This window comes from Erinaceus europaeus, chromosome 13 (assembly GCF_950295315.1).
Source record: "Erinaceus europaeus chromosome 13, mEriEur2.1, whole genome shotgun sequence".
In the NCBI taxonomy this organism is placed as follows: Eukaryota; Metazoa; Chordata; class Mammalia; order Eulipotyphla; family Erinaceidae; genus Erinaceus; species Erinaceus europaeus.
The window spans coordinates 98,104,686-98,118,991 of record NC_080174.1 but is presented as its reverse complement, the minus strand read 5'-3'; the positions used below and the strand labels follow the sequence as shown (position 1 = coordinate 98,118,991).

The following is a 14,306-nucleotide window of genomic DNA, read 5'->3' as shown; positions in this document are numbered from 1 at the left end:
AAAAACAATCAGCCATAACTCTGGTACATGTGCTGCCATGGATTGAACTCGGGACCTCATGATTGAGAGTTTAGTGCCTTACCCACTGTGCCACCTCCCAGACCACTGTTTGTATAAGTTCTAATCCTTTATATATTTTGTAATTTTAGAAAAAATACAAGAACTTTCCACCAAAGAGCAGCATTACTTGCACAGGAGTCAACAAAGGTGAGAGTTAAACTTACAATAATATGTGATGTACCACCCAGAAAGCTATTGTGTTTTCAAATATTTTGTCTCTGTGTTATTTACCTAGTTCTGGTGCCTGCATAATTTACCTGTAATAGGCCGGGTTCTCGAACCCAGATTCTTAAGACTTGTCCTTGTTCTATTGGGAACATACAGTTAACCTGCTATGCTACCACTTGACTGCCACAAATAGATTAATTTTTATATAATCTCATCAAAGATACTTCATGACTAGGTTATAGAACATTTGGACAAGTGACTCAAATACAATGTATGTGACATACATGACTGAAGTTCCCATCTGACTCACTGGCAACAAAACGACCATAATGATGTTCTACATTATCTGTCTATTCTTCACGTCATAGGAAAATCTTTCTCACATGTAACAAGGAAATGGAAGTCTTAAAAAGGGGTCAAAGATGCTTAGTATTTTATAAAATAGTACACTTGGAAACAGTACGAGTATCTATAATGTATGAATACCTATATTTTTATGATACGTAGATGTAGTCCTAGAAAAGATCAATATTTTCAGTGAAAAATTTCAACACAATGCCAAACCTGGCTGTTAACAAATAGTGGTTCAATTAATATATACAAAATGCCTGTAAAGATATCATTAGTTGTGGCATAATATACTTAAATGAAAGTATGTAGTTTTTACCAGTTTTTATCTTATTTATTTATTGGATAGAGACAGCCAGAAATCTAAATGAAGGGAGAGATAGGGAGAGAGAAAGGGGACCTACAGTCCTTCAGCACTTGCAAAGCTTTCCCCCTGCAGGTGGGTACTGGGGCTCAACCCAGGTCTTGTTCATTGTAGCATGTGTGCTCAGTCAGCTACACCACTGCCCATCCCCCTCCTTTTTTAGTGTTTTTTGAAATATTCCCTTTTGTTGCTCTTGTTTTATTGTTGTTGCTGTCATTGATTCTGGACAGGAGAGAAAATTGGAGAGAAGGGCAGAGAAAGATAGACACCTAAACACCTGCTTTACCACCTGTGAAGTGACTCCCCTGCAGGTGGGAAGCCATGGGATCAAACTGGAATTCCTCAAACTCTCTTTACCTTTCACACCATGTGTGTTTAGAATGCTGTGCTACCTCCTGACTCCCGATTCAGCCCTTTTTAACCAATTTTTTAACTTTACTTTTAATACGAGAGTTTTAAAAAATTATTTTTATTGGATAGAGACATAAAGAGAAAACGGGGAGATAGGGAGGAATAGAGACACCTTCTGATGAGCGTCACTACCTGTGAAGTAACTCCCCAGCAGGTGGAGACCCGGGGACTTGAACTGGGATCCTAACTGGTTCTAGCTATTTGCACTGCACCTGCTAAACCCACTGTGGTACCACCCAACTCCCTGAAGATCTTTTTCTAATTTTGAATATTTGTGATTTTTTTCAGTATATGGTTCTAGTAAAACCTATTGTTAATATCTGATGTTATTATATAAAATTATGTTCTGCATCTTGATAATAGAATCAGTTATATTCATTGAAATGTCATTAATTAATTAATTGTTCATTATTTTACAGTAATACAGCAGTGAAAGTCTCTGAGGGCACAAAAAGTCAGAGTGGTAGAAAATCTCAAGAATGTGAAGTATACAACAAATTACTCACTGGTTCTATTCATCTTCAAAAATATGAAAGAATTCACAGTGGAAAGAAACCCTCTGGATGTAAACAGTGTAGTAAAACATTCAGATGTCCCAGTTATCTTCGGGTACATGAAAGAACTCACACTGGAGAGAAACCCTATGAATGTAAACAATGTAGTAAAACATTCAGTTGTTCCAGTAGTCTTAAGCTACATGAAAGAACTCACAGTGGAGAGAAACCCTATGAATGTAAACAATGTAGTAAAACATTCCATTGTTCCAGTAAACTTAAGATACATGAAAGAACTCACAGTGGAGAGAAACCCTATGAATGTAAACAATGTAGTAAAACATTCAGTTCTTCCAGTAATGTTAAGCTACATGAAAGAACTCACAGTGGAGAGAAACCCTATGAATGTAAACAATGTTGTAAAACATTCAGTTATTCCAGTAGTCTAAAGAAACATGAAAGAAGTCACAGTGGAGAGAAACCCTATGAATGTACACAATGTAGTAAAACATTCAGTTGTTCCAGTATACTTAAGAACCATGAAAGAACTCACAGTGGAGAGAAACCCTATGAATGTACACAATGTAGTAAAACATTCAGTTGTTCCAGTATACTTAAGAACCATGAAAGAACTCACAGTGGAGAGAAACCCTATGAATGTACACAATGTAGTAAAACATTCAGTTGTTCCAGTAGTCTTCAGAAACATGAAAGAATTCACAGTGGAGAGAAACCCTATGAATGTAAACAATGTAGTAAAACATTCAGTTTTTCCAGTAGTCTTAAGCTACATGAAAGAATTCACACTGGAGAGAAACCCTATGAATGTAAACAATGTAGTAAAGCATTCAGTTGTTCCAGTAGTCTTCGCTCACATGAAAGAACTCACAGTGGAGAGAAACCCTATGAATGTAAACAATGTTGTAAAACATTCAGCTGTTCCAGTAGTCTTAAGAAACATGAAAGAACTCACAGTGGAGAGAAACCCTATGAATGTAAACAATGTAGTAAAACATTCAGTTATTCCAGTAGTCTTAAGATACATGAAAGAACTCACAGTGGAGAGAAGCCCTATGAATGTGAACAATGTAGTAAAACATTTAGTTTTTCCAGTAGTCTTCGAACACATGAAAGAACTCACAGTGGAGAGTAACCCTATGAATGTAAACAACGTAGTAAAACATTCAGTTGTTCCAGTAGTCTTAAGAAACATGAAAACTCACAGTGGAGAGAAAGTCTATGAATGTAAACCATGTAGTAAAACATTCAGTTCCAGTCATCTTCGGGCACATGAAAGAATTCACAGTGGCGAGAAACTCTATAAATGGAAACAGTGTAGTAAAACATTCATTTGTTCCAGTAGTCTTCGGACACATGAAAGAACTCACAGTGGAGAGAAATCCTATGAATGTAAACAATATAGTAAAACATTCAGTTGTTACAGTAGTCTTAAGAAACATGAAAGAACTCACAGCGGAGAGAAACCCTATGAATGTAAACAATGTAGTAAAACATTCATTTGTTCCAGTAGTCTTCGCTCACATGAAAGAATTCACACAGGAGGGAAACCCTTTAAATGTAAACAATGTAGTAAAACATTTCGACAATCCTGTATTCTATGGCAACATGAATGAACTCACAGTGGAGAGAAACCATATAAATGTAAAGTAAAACATACAGTCAATACACAACTCTTTGGACACATGAAGGAATTCACAGTGGAGAGAAACGTTATGAATGTAACCTATGTAGTAGACATTCAGGCAATGTGCAAATCTTCGGACACATGAAAGAACTCAGTGCAGAGAAACCTTATGAATGTAAACCAAGCATTCCTGGGATGTAGTTCTATTTAGTTACATGATAGAACTCACAGTGGAAAGAAACCTTGAATGTAAACAATGTAGTCAAACATTTAAGCCAGTTTTCTTTGGATACATGAATGATCTCACAGTAGAGAGAAACTTAGTGAAAATAAACAGTGAAAAACTGGGAACTTAGATATCAACAATGCTTAGATGTATTCAAATCGATAACAGTTTTTGCACATATAAAATGACTGTCATTAGGAAAACAATTATCAGTGTAGACATTGTGGAGTGAGTTTACAGACCTAGAAAAGAACTTGTCCTGGAGTGACAAGTGAATGTAAAACAGTGGAATAATAGTGGATGCTACAATATGTGTATATAAATATTAAATAAATAATTGAAATTGATAAATGTCTGCTCACACTGGCCTGGTCCTTCTCAGCATGTGGAATCTGCTGAGGTGCGGAGCCAGGCCTGAACACCAGTCTGGACTCTGAGGTTGTATGTCTGCCTTGGGGAACCTGCTTCCCAGCTTGACCCTGCGTGTGCTTTTCAATCTTTCACTTTTGAAATAGAGAAATTAAGATTATGGTGCCCTCCCCAACCCCTGTGTGTTAAAGGCCATCATGAAGTACCTCATGAGTGAACTATTGAACCTGAGTATCTTCATTTGTGTCAGGCAAACCTAAGCCACTTGGATGATGATGAAAAGGCTGTTTTAAAAATATACATTTTATTTAATACAGACAGAAAAATTGAGAGAGAAGGGGACCATAGAGAGGGAGAGACACCTGCAGCACTGCTTTATCACCTGAAGGTTTCACCCTGCTGTAGGGAACCAGGGACTTGAATCGAGCTCCTCCTGCATTGTAGTATGTACATTGGACCAGTTGTGCTACCACCCAGCCCCTGAAAGGATGTCTTAAACCAGAGCACTGTTCAGCTCTGACTTGTGGTGGTGCGGGGGATGGATCCTGGGACTTTGAAGCCTCAGGCATGAGAATCTGTTTGCATACCCATTATGCTATCTACCCTTCACGAAAAGGCTGTTTTTATGGAGAATGTGGTCATGTAAAATCTCTCTGAGCAGATATGACTTATCATTATGAACTCTGATTCCACTTGCCCTGGTTTGGGAAGCAGGTGTGTGTACAGGAGATTCTAAGAGAAAATCCTGGTGGGGCAAAGCGTTCAGGCTGCTGTGGTGAGGCATTATCCAGGGATATTGTGTGTTCTCTCACCTAAAAGAGATTGCATTAAAACAGGTGTAGTTGAAGTCATGCTAGAAAGATAACAGGGTTTTCGAAGATAGGGTGATTTGTGAACTAGATTTTCATACTTGAGACCCTGAAGTCCCAGGTTAGATTCCCAGCATGAACATATGCTAGAGCTGAGCAGACCACCAATGACAAAAAAAGAAGGAAAGAGAGTAAAAGTAGGACCAAGAAGCTCCAGTTTCTCATTTTTTTCCATAGGAATTTGAGAAAGCAAGCATATTTAAGGCAAAATAGCTTTACAGATATTGTGTAAAGCAGAAGTTCACAAGAGTCCAGTAATACCCATTTTCAGAAAGATAGTCTGCAGTGAGTACCTCCCAACACTTCATCTGCACTATTCCATCCTTTAGGTCCATAATTGTTCAATTTATTTGGCTTTGTATGTTAACTCTCTTCAGCCACGAGGTTCCAGATGCCAGCATGATGCTGACCAGGCTTCCCTGGACTAACGTCCCCACTAGTGTGTCCTGGAGCTCTGCTTCCCCATAGACCCACCCTACTAGGGATAGAGAGAGGCAGACTGGGAGTATGGATCGACCAGTTAACACCCATATTCAGTGGGGAAGCAATTACAAAAGCCAGATCTTCCGCCATCTGTAACCCACAACAACCCTGTGACCATACTCCCAGAGAGGTATAGAATGGGAAAGCTATCAGGGGAGAGGATGGGCTGTGGAGATAGGGTGGTGGGTATTGTGTGGAGTTATACCCCTCCTAGCCTACGGTTTTGTCAATGTCTTCTTTCTTAATACAAATTTATTAAAAATTGGTAAAAAGGGCTGGGCAGTGGCACAACTGGCTGGGGCACATGCTAGAATTCGCAAGGACCCGAGTTTGAGACCCTGGTCCTCACCTGCAAGAGGTGAAGTAGGAATGCTGGAGTCTGTGTTTTTCCCTATCTCCCCCTTCCTCTTGATTTCTGGATATCTCTATCCAATAAATAAATAAGATAAATTGGTGAAATCAACAAGAAAAACAAAAGGGAAAAAATTTTAATTGGTGAAATCTAAATACTTTCATATAAATATATTATGCTGGGAGTCGGGCTGTAGCGCAGCGGGTTAAGCGCAGGAGGCGCAAAGCACAAGGACCGGCATAAGGATCCCGGTTCGAACCCCGGCTCCCCAACTGCAGGGGAGTCGCTTCACAGGCGGTGAAGCAGGTCTGCAGGTGTCTATCTTTCTCTCCTCTCTGTCTTCCCCTCCTCTCTCCATTTCTCTCTGTCCTATCCAACAGTGACAACAACAATAATAGCTACAACAATAAAACAACAAGGGCAACAAAAGGGAATAAATAAATAAAATAAATATTAAAAAAAATAAATATATTATGCTAAAACTAATGATATCTTTACAGGTATTTTGTATGTGTGACTTGAGTTACTATTTTTAATAGTAAGGTTTCGGTATGTGTTGAGATTTTTACTGAAAATACTGATATTTTCTACATGGACTACCTCTAAGTATCATAAAAGTACATATATGCATACCTTCAAGATACTCTTATTTTTTCCAAGTGTACTGTTTTATAAATACTAAGCATCTTTGCCTCCTTTTTAAAATTTCAATTTACTTGTTACATGTGAGAAAGATTTTCCTATGAAGTGGATAAAAGACAAAGGGTAAAACATCATGGTATTTTTGTTGCCAGTGACCCAAATGAAAAGTTTAGTCACAGATCACATACATCTTATTTGAGTCACTTGTCCAACTATTCCTATAACCTATTCATGAAGTATTTTTGATGAGCTTATTTAAAAATCTATTTATTGTAGTGATGATACATTTCATTTTCTTAATAAGTTGCATTAAAAGGTGTTCTATGCAGTTATTCAGTGAGAGCACACAATTAAGAACCCATGCGTCTACTTATACAGGAAACCATGCAGGCACCAGATATCAGTAAATTACACAGAAACAAAATTTTAGAAAACAGCTTTTTAGGTGGTACATCATGCTTCATTGTAAATGTATCTCTTATCTTTTCTAAAATTACAAAATATAAAAGCATTAGAAGTTATACACATAGATTACTTTTTGATCCATCATGACTCATGGTCAATCCTTGCTCGCTTATCAGTGTCTCCATTTTTACATTGCTGAACAAAAAGTGATTTGTCTTCTGGTTCAAAAATTAAGGCGATTATAGTTAGCTAGTGAAACAAAGTTTGTGAAGCTTTCACACATCACATCTCTGTAGAGTTTCTTCTCTGAAGGATTCAATAGTGCCCACTCCTCTTGAGTGAATATCACAGCTACAGCTTCATAGGTCACTGAGCCCTAAAATATGTGCAATGTGTTCATGTGAGAAAATGTGAGTGACAGCAGATTAGCCATTCAGCCTCTACTTTAGGAAGCCTGTACTTTGTGAATGATTCTCTCATCTGCAAACATGTCTTTGGTGACTTGAGAATCAAATACCTCTGAATCATTGTCTAGAAGTTGGTACATTGGTTAGAATACTGGATATTCTTTCACGAGGCTCTGAGTACAATCCCTGGCATCTCATGTGACAGTGAGATATACCTATTCTCACTATCACCCTTCTGTAGTTTTGTAATTAGCAAATGATAAAACCTTAGGGCTGTGTGGGAGTACAACTGATAGGATGTTCACATTGCCATATAAAAGGACTTAGATTTTTCGTCCAGGAGGTGGCCTCTGGATTATTGGTGACCTGTATGGCTACCAGGCCTCAGAGTCACCAGGTGTCCATGGGCTGGATAAAGGAGGTGATGATGGATCCTGGCTTCAAACTGGTTGAATTGTGGGAAGAGGAATGACTAGACCTCTACTTACTTGATTTTTTTTTAAATTATATCTCCTGGGCTAGGTGGTGGGACACCTGGTTAAGTGCTCACATTGCAATGCTCTGCATTATAAAAGAAACTTTTGCACTGCAAAAGATACCACTACCCAAACCAAGAGACCCCTCACAGAATGGCTGAAGATATTTACATGCCATATATCAGACAAGAGTTTAGTAATCAAAATACATAAAGAGCTTGCCAAACTCAATGACAAGAGACACATACAAACCCGCTTCACCACTTGTGAAGCTTTACTCCTGCAGGTAGGGACCAGGGGATGGAACTTGGAATCTATCCTCTGAGCGGAATAGATATTTCTGTTTCTCTCTCTTAGAAAATGTCCTGAAGCTATAAAGTCCCACAGCAAGGAGAAAATGAAAGAAGAGTCTAAGTCTCAGCCACTAAGGTTAAGGCTTGAAGGAGCGTGTCATAGCACACCAAGCCATTGGGGAGGAGGAAAGACAGTGTGATTGTCACTGTACCTCCCAAGGAAAGGACTGGAAAAATCAGGTGGGCACATCTGAGAGCTTTAGAAGAGCAAATGTTAGGGGGGTAGATAGCATAATGGTTATGCAAAGAGAGTCTCATACCTGAGGCTCTAAAGTCCCAGGTTCAATCCCCTACACTACAATAAGCCAGAGCCGTGCAGTGCACTGGTGTTTCTGTGTCTGTCTCTCTGCATCTGTCTCAAAAATAAAGAAGAGCAAAAGTTTGTGTCACCAGGAACTGTCATCATTCATCCTAATAACACTATTTGGTTTTGGACTACCTGCCTCATGAGTCACTAGTCTGTGTGAACTGAGAAGCTGGGAATGAAGAGAGTTGAGGGGGAGCCGGGAAACCACTGGAATGTGAAATGGTATAAAATAACCAATTTGCCATCAGCTGGTGGCACACCTGCTTGAGGGCACATGTTAAAATGCACAAGGACCCAGGTTCAATTTCCTGGTCTCCACCTGCAAGAGAAAAATGCTGTGAGTGGTGAAACCTGGCTGCAGGTGTCTCTCTGTCTCGCTCCCTCTCGTCCTTCCTCTTCCCTCTCAATTTCTGGCTGTCTATCCAATAAATAAATAGATATCTATATATTTTTTTAATTACAAACAAAGTGACCCATCTGAGATTATAAAGATTGCACATGCTTGAAGGGAAATGAAGGTGGTGCTGCCTGCAGCCCCTGGGAGCTCACCAGGAAGCTTCTAAGGTTAAGGCCCCTGGACCTCACTAGGGTTCTAAGCCCTAAGGCAGATTCTGGTGCTTTGGAGAGGGCTCAAACTTTGCATGTGGGAGGTCGTCCCTCCTCTCACCTCTACTCTCCTCTTTCTGTACCACCTGGAGATCTGGTCGGGTCTGTGGCCTGGTAAAGGTACATACGCTTTTCAGCTGAGGAGCCTATGTGACCTGAGCTCACATTCTGTGGTCATGTGTAGGAACAACCATAAAGGTCACAAGTTCCTTAGTGAGAGGACACAGGTTCCAGCATCCAGCCCCCACATGCAGGAGTGAAAGTTTAGTAGTGGTGGAGCAGGCTGCAGGTATGTCTTTCCCTACAATTTATGTTACTCTATCCTAATAATAAATGTTAAAAAGGGGGTCAGGCAGTAGCGCAGCAGTTTCAGCGCACGTGGCAGGAAGAGCAAGGATCAAGGTTCGTGTCCCAGGCTCCCCACCTGCAGGGGGTTGCTTCACAGGTAGTGAAGCTGGTATCTGTATTTCTTTCCTTTCCTTCTCTGTCCTATTTAACGAGAGCAATGGCAACAACCATAATAATGACAACAAATGTGAGGGCCACTGTTACTTTAGATAGTCCTTGAAGTTCCTCCATACTATAACCCAACAAGTTACAGCTGCAGAGCAGCTGCACCTTATCCTTGAGAAACCAGTCTCGATGTGCTTACTTACAGTTCAGCAGTAGTTCTGTAAACAAAGGTCATTGCAACCCCAAAACCCAAAGTTTGCTTAACAGACAAGACTGCTGGACTGTAGTCAAGGACTGTGGTCAAAGAACTCCTTACAAGCAATTCTGAACTTTAGGTGACCCCCCCCAATTTCCCCCCTCCTGATGTGCATAAAACTAACCTGCCTCTTTTCGGGGCTCACATGCCACTATTGGGAAATGCATGTAGCCCAGGCTTAAGCTTGCTTCAATAAAGAGTCTTTGCTTTTACATGTGATTCTGGCCTCCACTCTGTGAGAATGGGATCCGATCTCTGTGCATAACAAAAGAACAACAACAAAAAAATGGGGGGATTGAAAAAAGGAAAAGGAGCGATAAATGGAACACAGGTGAGACTTTAATTTGCTGTGGTCTATCACAGCTGCTCCAGGGACTCAAAGGGGGCAGTTTGGATGGTCGGAAAGTGAGGACACAGTGTGGCTGGAGACTAAGGGGTGCTGACACTAACCTGTGGCTCCGGAGCCACAGAAACTCTGCAGAACCATTATGCTACCTACCCTTTTTTTCTTTTTCTAATTTTATTTATTATTAGAGACAGAGAGAAATTGAGAGTAGAGGGAGAGAAACAGAGACACCTGCAGCCCTACTTCACCACTAGTGAAGCTTCCCCCTGCAGGAGGGGACCAGGGACTAGAACCTGGGCCCTTACATTGAGGTATGTGCACTTAACCAGGTGTGCCACTGCCTGCCCCTGTGCTACCTACCCTCGGCATACAACAGTTTTGTATATCAACACTCCCTTGATTAAATGATTTTTTGTTTTGTCATTCATTTACTTATTTACTCATTTTAAATTAGTGGTTTAATAATGATGAACAAGATCGTTGATTCCCACCACCAGAGTTCCATGTCCACCAGAGTACCCTCCACTGGAAGCTTCCATATTGTTTATCCTCTGGGAGTGTGTATTTTTATGGTCTAATTTTTAAAAAGATTTTTATATGTATTTATTCTCTTTCATTCCCCTTGTTTTATTATTGTTGTCATAGTTGTTCTATAGGATGGAGAGAGGGGGAGAGAAAGATAGAAATTTCTAGACCTGCGTCACTGCTTGTGAAGCGCTGCCCCATAGGTGAGGGGCTGGGGGCTTGAGCCCCGATCCTTAAGCCAGTCCTTGCGCATTGGGCCACCTGGAGTGTCTATTTTATTGTCACCAAGGTTGTGGCTGGGCTCAATTCCAGCACTGTGAATCCACTGCTCCTGGTGGCCATTTTTTCCATTTTTTTTTCTATTTCATTTAATACGACAGACAGAAATTGAGAGGGCAGAAGGAGCCGGGGACCAGGTAGTTAGTGGCATGCCTTATTAAGTATACACATTACAGTGTGTTGGGCAGTATGCCAGTTCCCCCCTTAATGCTTAATGCTGTGGTCTATTTACATAATCACTGTTTTACCTGAGACCTGCCATGCCTGCAGGGCACAGGTTTAATCCCACTGGTTAACACTCTTTTTCTCCGCCCCCTGTCCTAGTCACACCCTGTTTTCCACCATTTAATCCCCACTGGTTTGCACTCTCTTTTTGCTTCGCCCACTCTCCTAGTCACAACCTAGCACTTCCTTCTTGGGATGTATAAAAGGATCTTCTGTTCAGATTAAATACATTGGAATACCATCCGGCTCCAATAGTCCTAGAGTCTCTCCTGTAATACTAGCCAAGTTCCTGATCCCTCTCCCAAGCAGCAGCCTAGGTTGGCTCCAGTTGAGTTCTCTCCAACCCAGAGAGCACTTGCTCGGGAAGAAGCACCCTCAGGCTATCCCGTCAACAGTGTACAAGGATCTAGGTTCAAGCCCTGCAGGGGTAAAGATTCATAAGGGGTAAAGCAGAGCTGCAGGTATCTCTGTCTCTCTCACTCTCTAGCTCCTCTACCTTCAATTTCTCCCTGTCTGTGTCCACTAATAAAGATAAAAGAGTATTTTTTTATTTATTTAAGAAAGAAGACATTAACAATACCATAGAATAAGAGGGGTACGATTCCACAGAATTCCCATATCCTGATCTCCACATCTCACCCTCTCCCCTGATAGCCTTCCCATTCTCTGTTTCTCTGGGAGTATGGATCCAGGGTCGTTGTGGGTTGAAAAAAGAGTATTTTTAAATAAAGCGAGAGGAATTGAATCAGGTGGTAGTAAAGCAGGATCAGCGCAGGTGGTGCAAAGTGCAAGGACAGCATTAGGATCCCAGGTTGAGCTCATGGCTCCTAACCTGCAGTGGAGGCGCTTCACTTATGAAACATGTCTGCAGGTGTCTGTCTTTCTCTCCCCCTCTCTTTCTTCCTCTCTCCATTTCTCTCTGTCCTCTCTAACAATAATGGCATTACCTATTAACAAAAATGGAAAATAAGGGCAACAAAAGGGGAAATAAATAATAAATAAACTCAACAAATAAATAAAAAACTAATGAGGTGAGAGATAGAGAGAGAAAAACCTTCAGCCTTGCTTCATCACTCATGAAGTTTTCCCTCTTGCAGGTGGGGAACAGGGGTTGAACCTGGTTCCATTTGCATGGTAGCATGTGCACTGCACTAAAGCCCCACCACCCAGCCCCTAATGAAAACATTTTTTAATACAGGGTAAGGTTTTGCATCATCTAAACAAGATCAGAAAACAAAAAGATAAAGAAAAATGAAAAAGAATAGGATTGTTAGGAGTCGGGCTGTAGCACAGTGGGTTTAGTGCAGGTGGCATAAAGCCCAGGGACCTCCATAAGGATAATGGTTGGAGTCCCCGGCTCCTCACCTGCAGGGGGGTTTCTTCACAAGCAATGAAGCAGGTCTGCAGGTGTCTATCTTTCCTCCTGTCCATCTTCCCCTCCTCTCCATTTCTCTCTGTCCTATCCAACATCGACAATATCAATAACAACAATAATAACTACAACAATCAAGAAGGCCAACAAAAAGTGAATAAATAAATATTAAAAAATTCAAAAAGGAATGTTGTAGCCAGATCTGGAGTTGGTTCACTGAGTGAAATGCCTTGCAACGTGTGCAGCCAGCTTCTGGCCAGCCCTGGCCCTGTCAAGGGATAGAACAATTGAAGAGCCCCAGTTTCTTTGGTTCTTGGGACAATCAGCAAAGAACTGAAGAGTGAAGCACAGGAGTTTGAAGCAAAGAAATTTTCATACAGTATTAGAAAGCAGACATACACTCTGGGGGATTTCTGTAGAGTGGCTCTCGAGTTAGAAAGTATTTCAACTTTTTAAATCAATATATAGAGAGGGAAACAGTCTGCATCTCTGCTGGAGGTGGAAATGATGTGCCTGATTGACAAGCTGGGTGACAGACACCCTGTATATGCTCAGTGCCTGTAAACAATGCTTACAGAGAAGCTCTAGTGGGCGGTATGGAGCAAAAACCACAGTGGTTATTTCTACATTCCCTCAAATTTTTTTTTATTATTTTTATTTATTTATTGGATAGAGACAGCCAGAGATCGAGAGAGAATGGGGACATAGCAAGGGAGCGACAGAGTCACCTGCAGCCCTGCTTCACCACTCCTGAAGCTTTCTCCCTGCAGGTGGGGACTGGGGGCTTGAGCCCAGGTCTTTGTGCACTGTAATGTGCAAACACAGTTCCCATCACCAAAGTTCTTCGTTGGAAGCTTCCCTATTCTTTATCCCTCTGAGAGTATGGACCAAAGATCTTTATGGAGTGCAGAAGGTGGAAAATTTGTCTCCTGTAATTGCTTCTCCACTGGACATGGGTGTTGGCAGGTGGCTCCACACCCCCAGCCTGTTTCTGTCTTTCTGAAGTGGGGTAGGGCTCTGGGGAGCTAGACTTTGGGACACATTGGTGAGGTCGTCTGCCCAGGGAAGTCGGGAGAGCATCATGGTAGCATCTGCATAGCAACATGGTGACTGAAAGGTGCTAACATATAAAGCAGTACAATTTGTTTAATAAACAGGATCCAAAAGTAGAAATAGAGCAGATGAGGGGGTCAGGCGGTGGCGCAGTGGGTTAAGCGCATGTGACGCAAAGCGTAGGGACCTGTGTAAGGATCCCGGTTCGAGCCCCCCGGCTCCCCACCTGCAGGGGAGTCGCTTCACAGGTGGTGAAGCAGGTCCCCCTCTCTGTCTTCCCCTCCTTTCTCATTTCTCTCTGTCCCATCCAACAACGAACAACATCAACAATGGAAATAATAATAACCACAAGGAGGCTACAACAAGAGCAACAAAAGGGGGGGGGGGAAATGGCCTCCAGGAGTGGTGGATTCATGGTGCTGGCACCGAGCCCAGCAATAACCCTGGAGGGGAAAAAAAAATGGTGCAGATGAAATTAGGGGTCTTCATGTGGGAAGAAGCTAGGGAGTCTATTTTAGTATGTTCTGAGGGGCCTATGACTTGAGTAATTTTTACCTGAAAAGCCAGACTGCTAACATGCAACTGGACTAAAAACATAGTCAGGGACGATGGTGTCAGAGTTGAGAAAAGAACTAGAAAGCTGGATTAGAGCAGAGATTAGCTCTCAAATTTGGGAAAGTATATAAATACCACTAACTGTAAACCCCATCCCCCTGACTAGGGCTCATATTAGCATTCTGTTTTTTAAAATATTTTTCCTTATTTTTTGATATATATAGAAATTGGGAGAGGAGGAGATAGAGAGGAAGAGA

The 14,306-nt window shown here is 41.4% G+C and overlaps 1 protein-coding gene across 1 annotated transcript in view; it reads left to right on the top strand.

Annotated features, from left to right (window-relative positions):
* LOC132542404 (zinc finger protein 14-like) overlaps nt 1-3,635 on the top strand; it is a 72,583-nt gene extending 68,948 nt beyond the window's left edge. The window contains exons 3-5 of the mRNA XM_060204975.1: nt 150-207; nt 1,771-2,955; nt 3,488-3,635. Of these exons, the coding sequence (XP_060060958.1) occupies nt 150-207; nt 1,771-2,955; nt 3,488-3,635 (1,391 nt within the window). The remainder of the gene's footprint in view (nt 1-149; nt 208-1,770; nt 2,956-3,487) is intronic.
* Nucleotides 3,636-14,306: the final 10,671 nt, after the last annotated feature.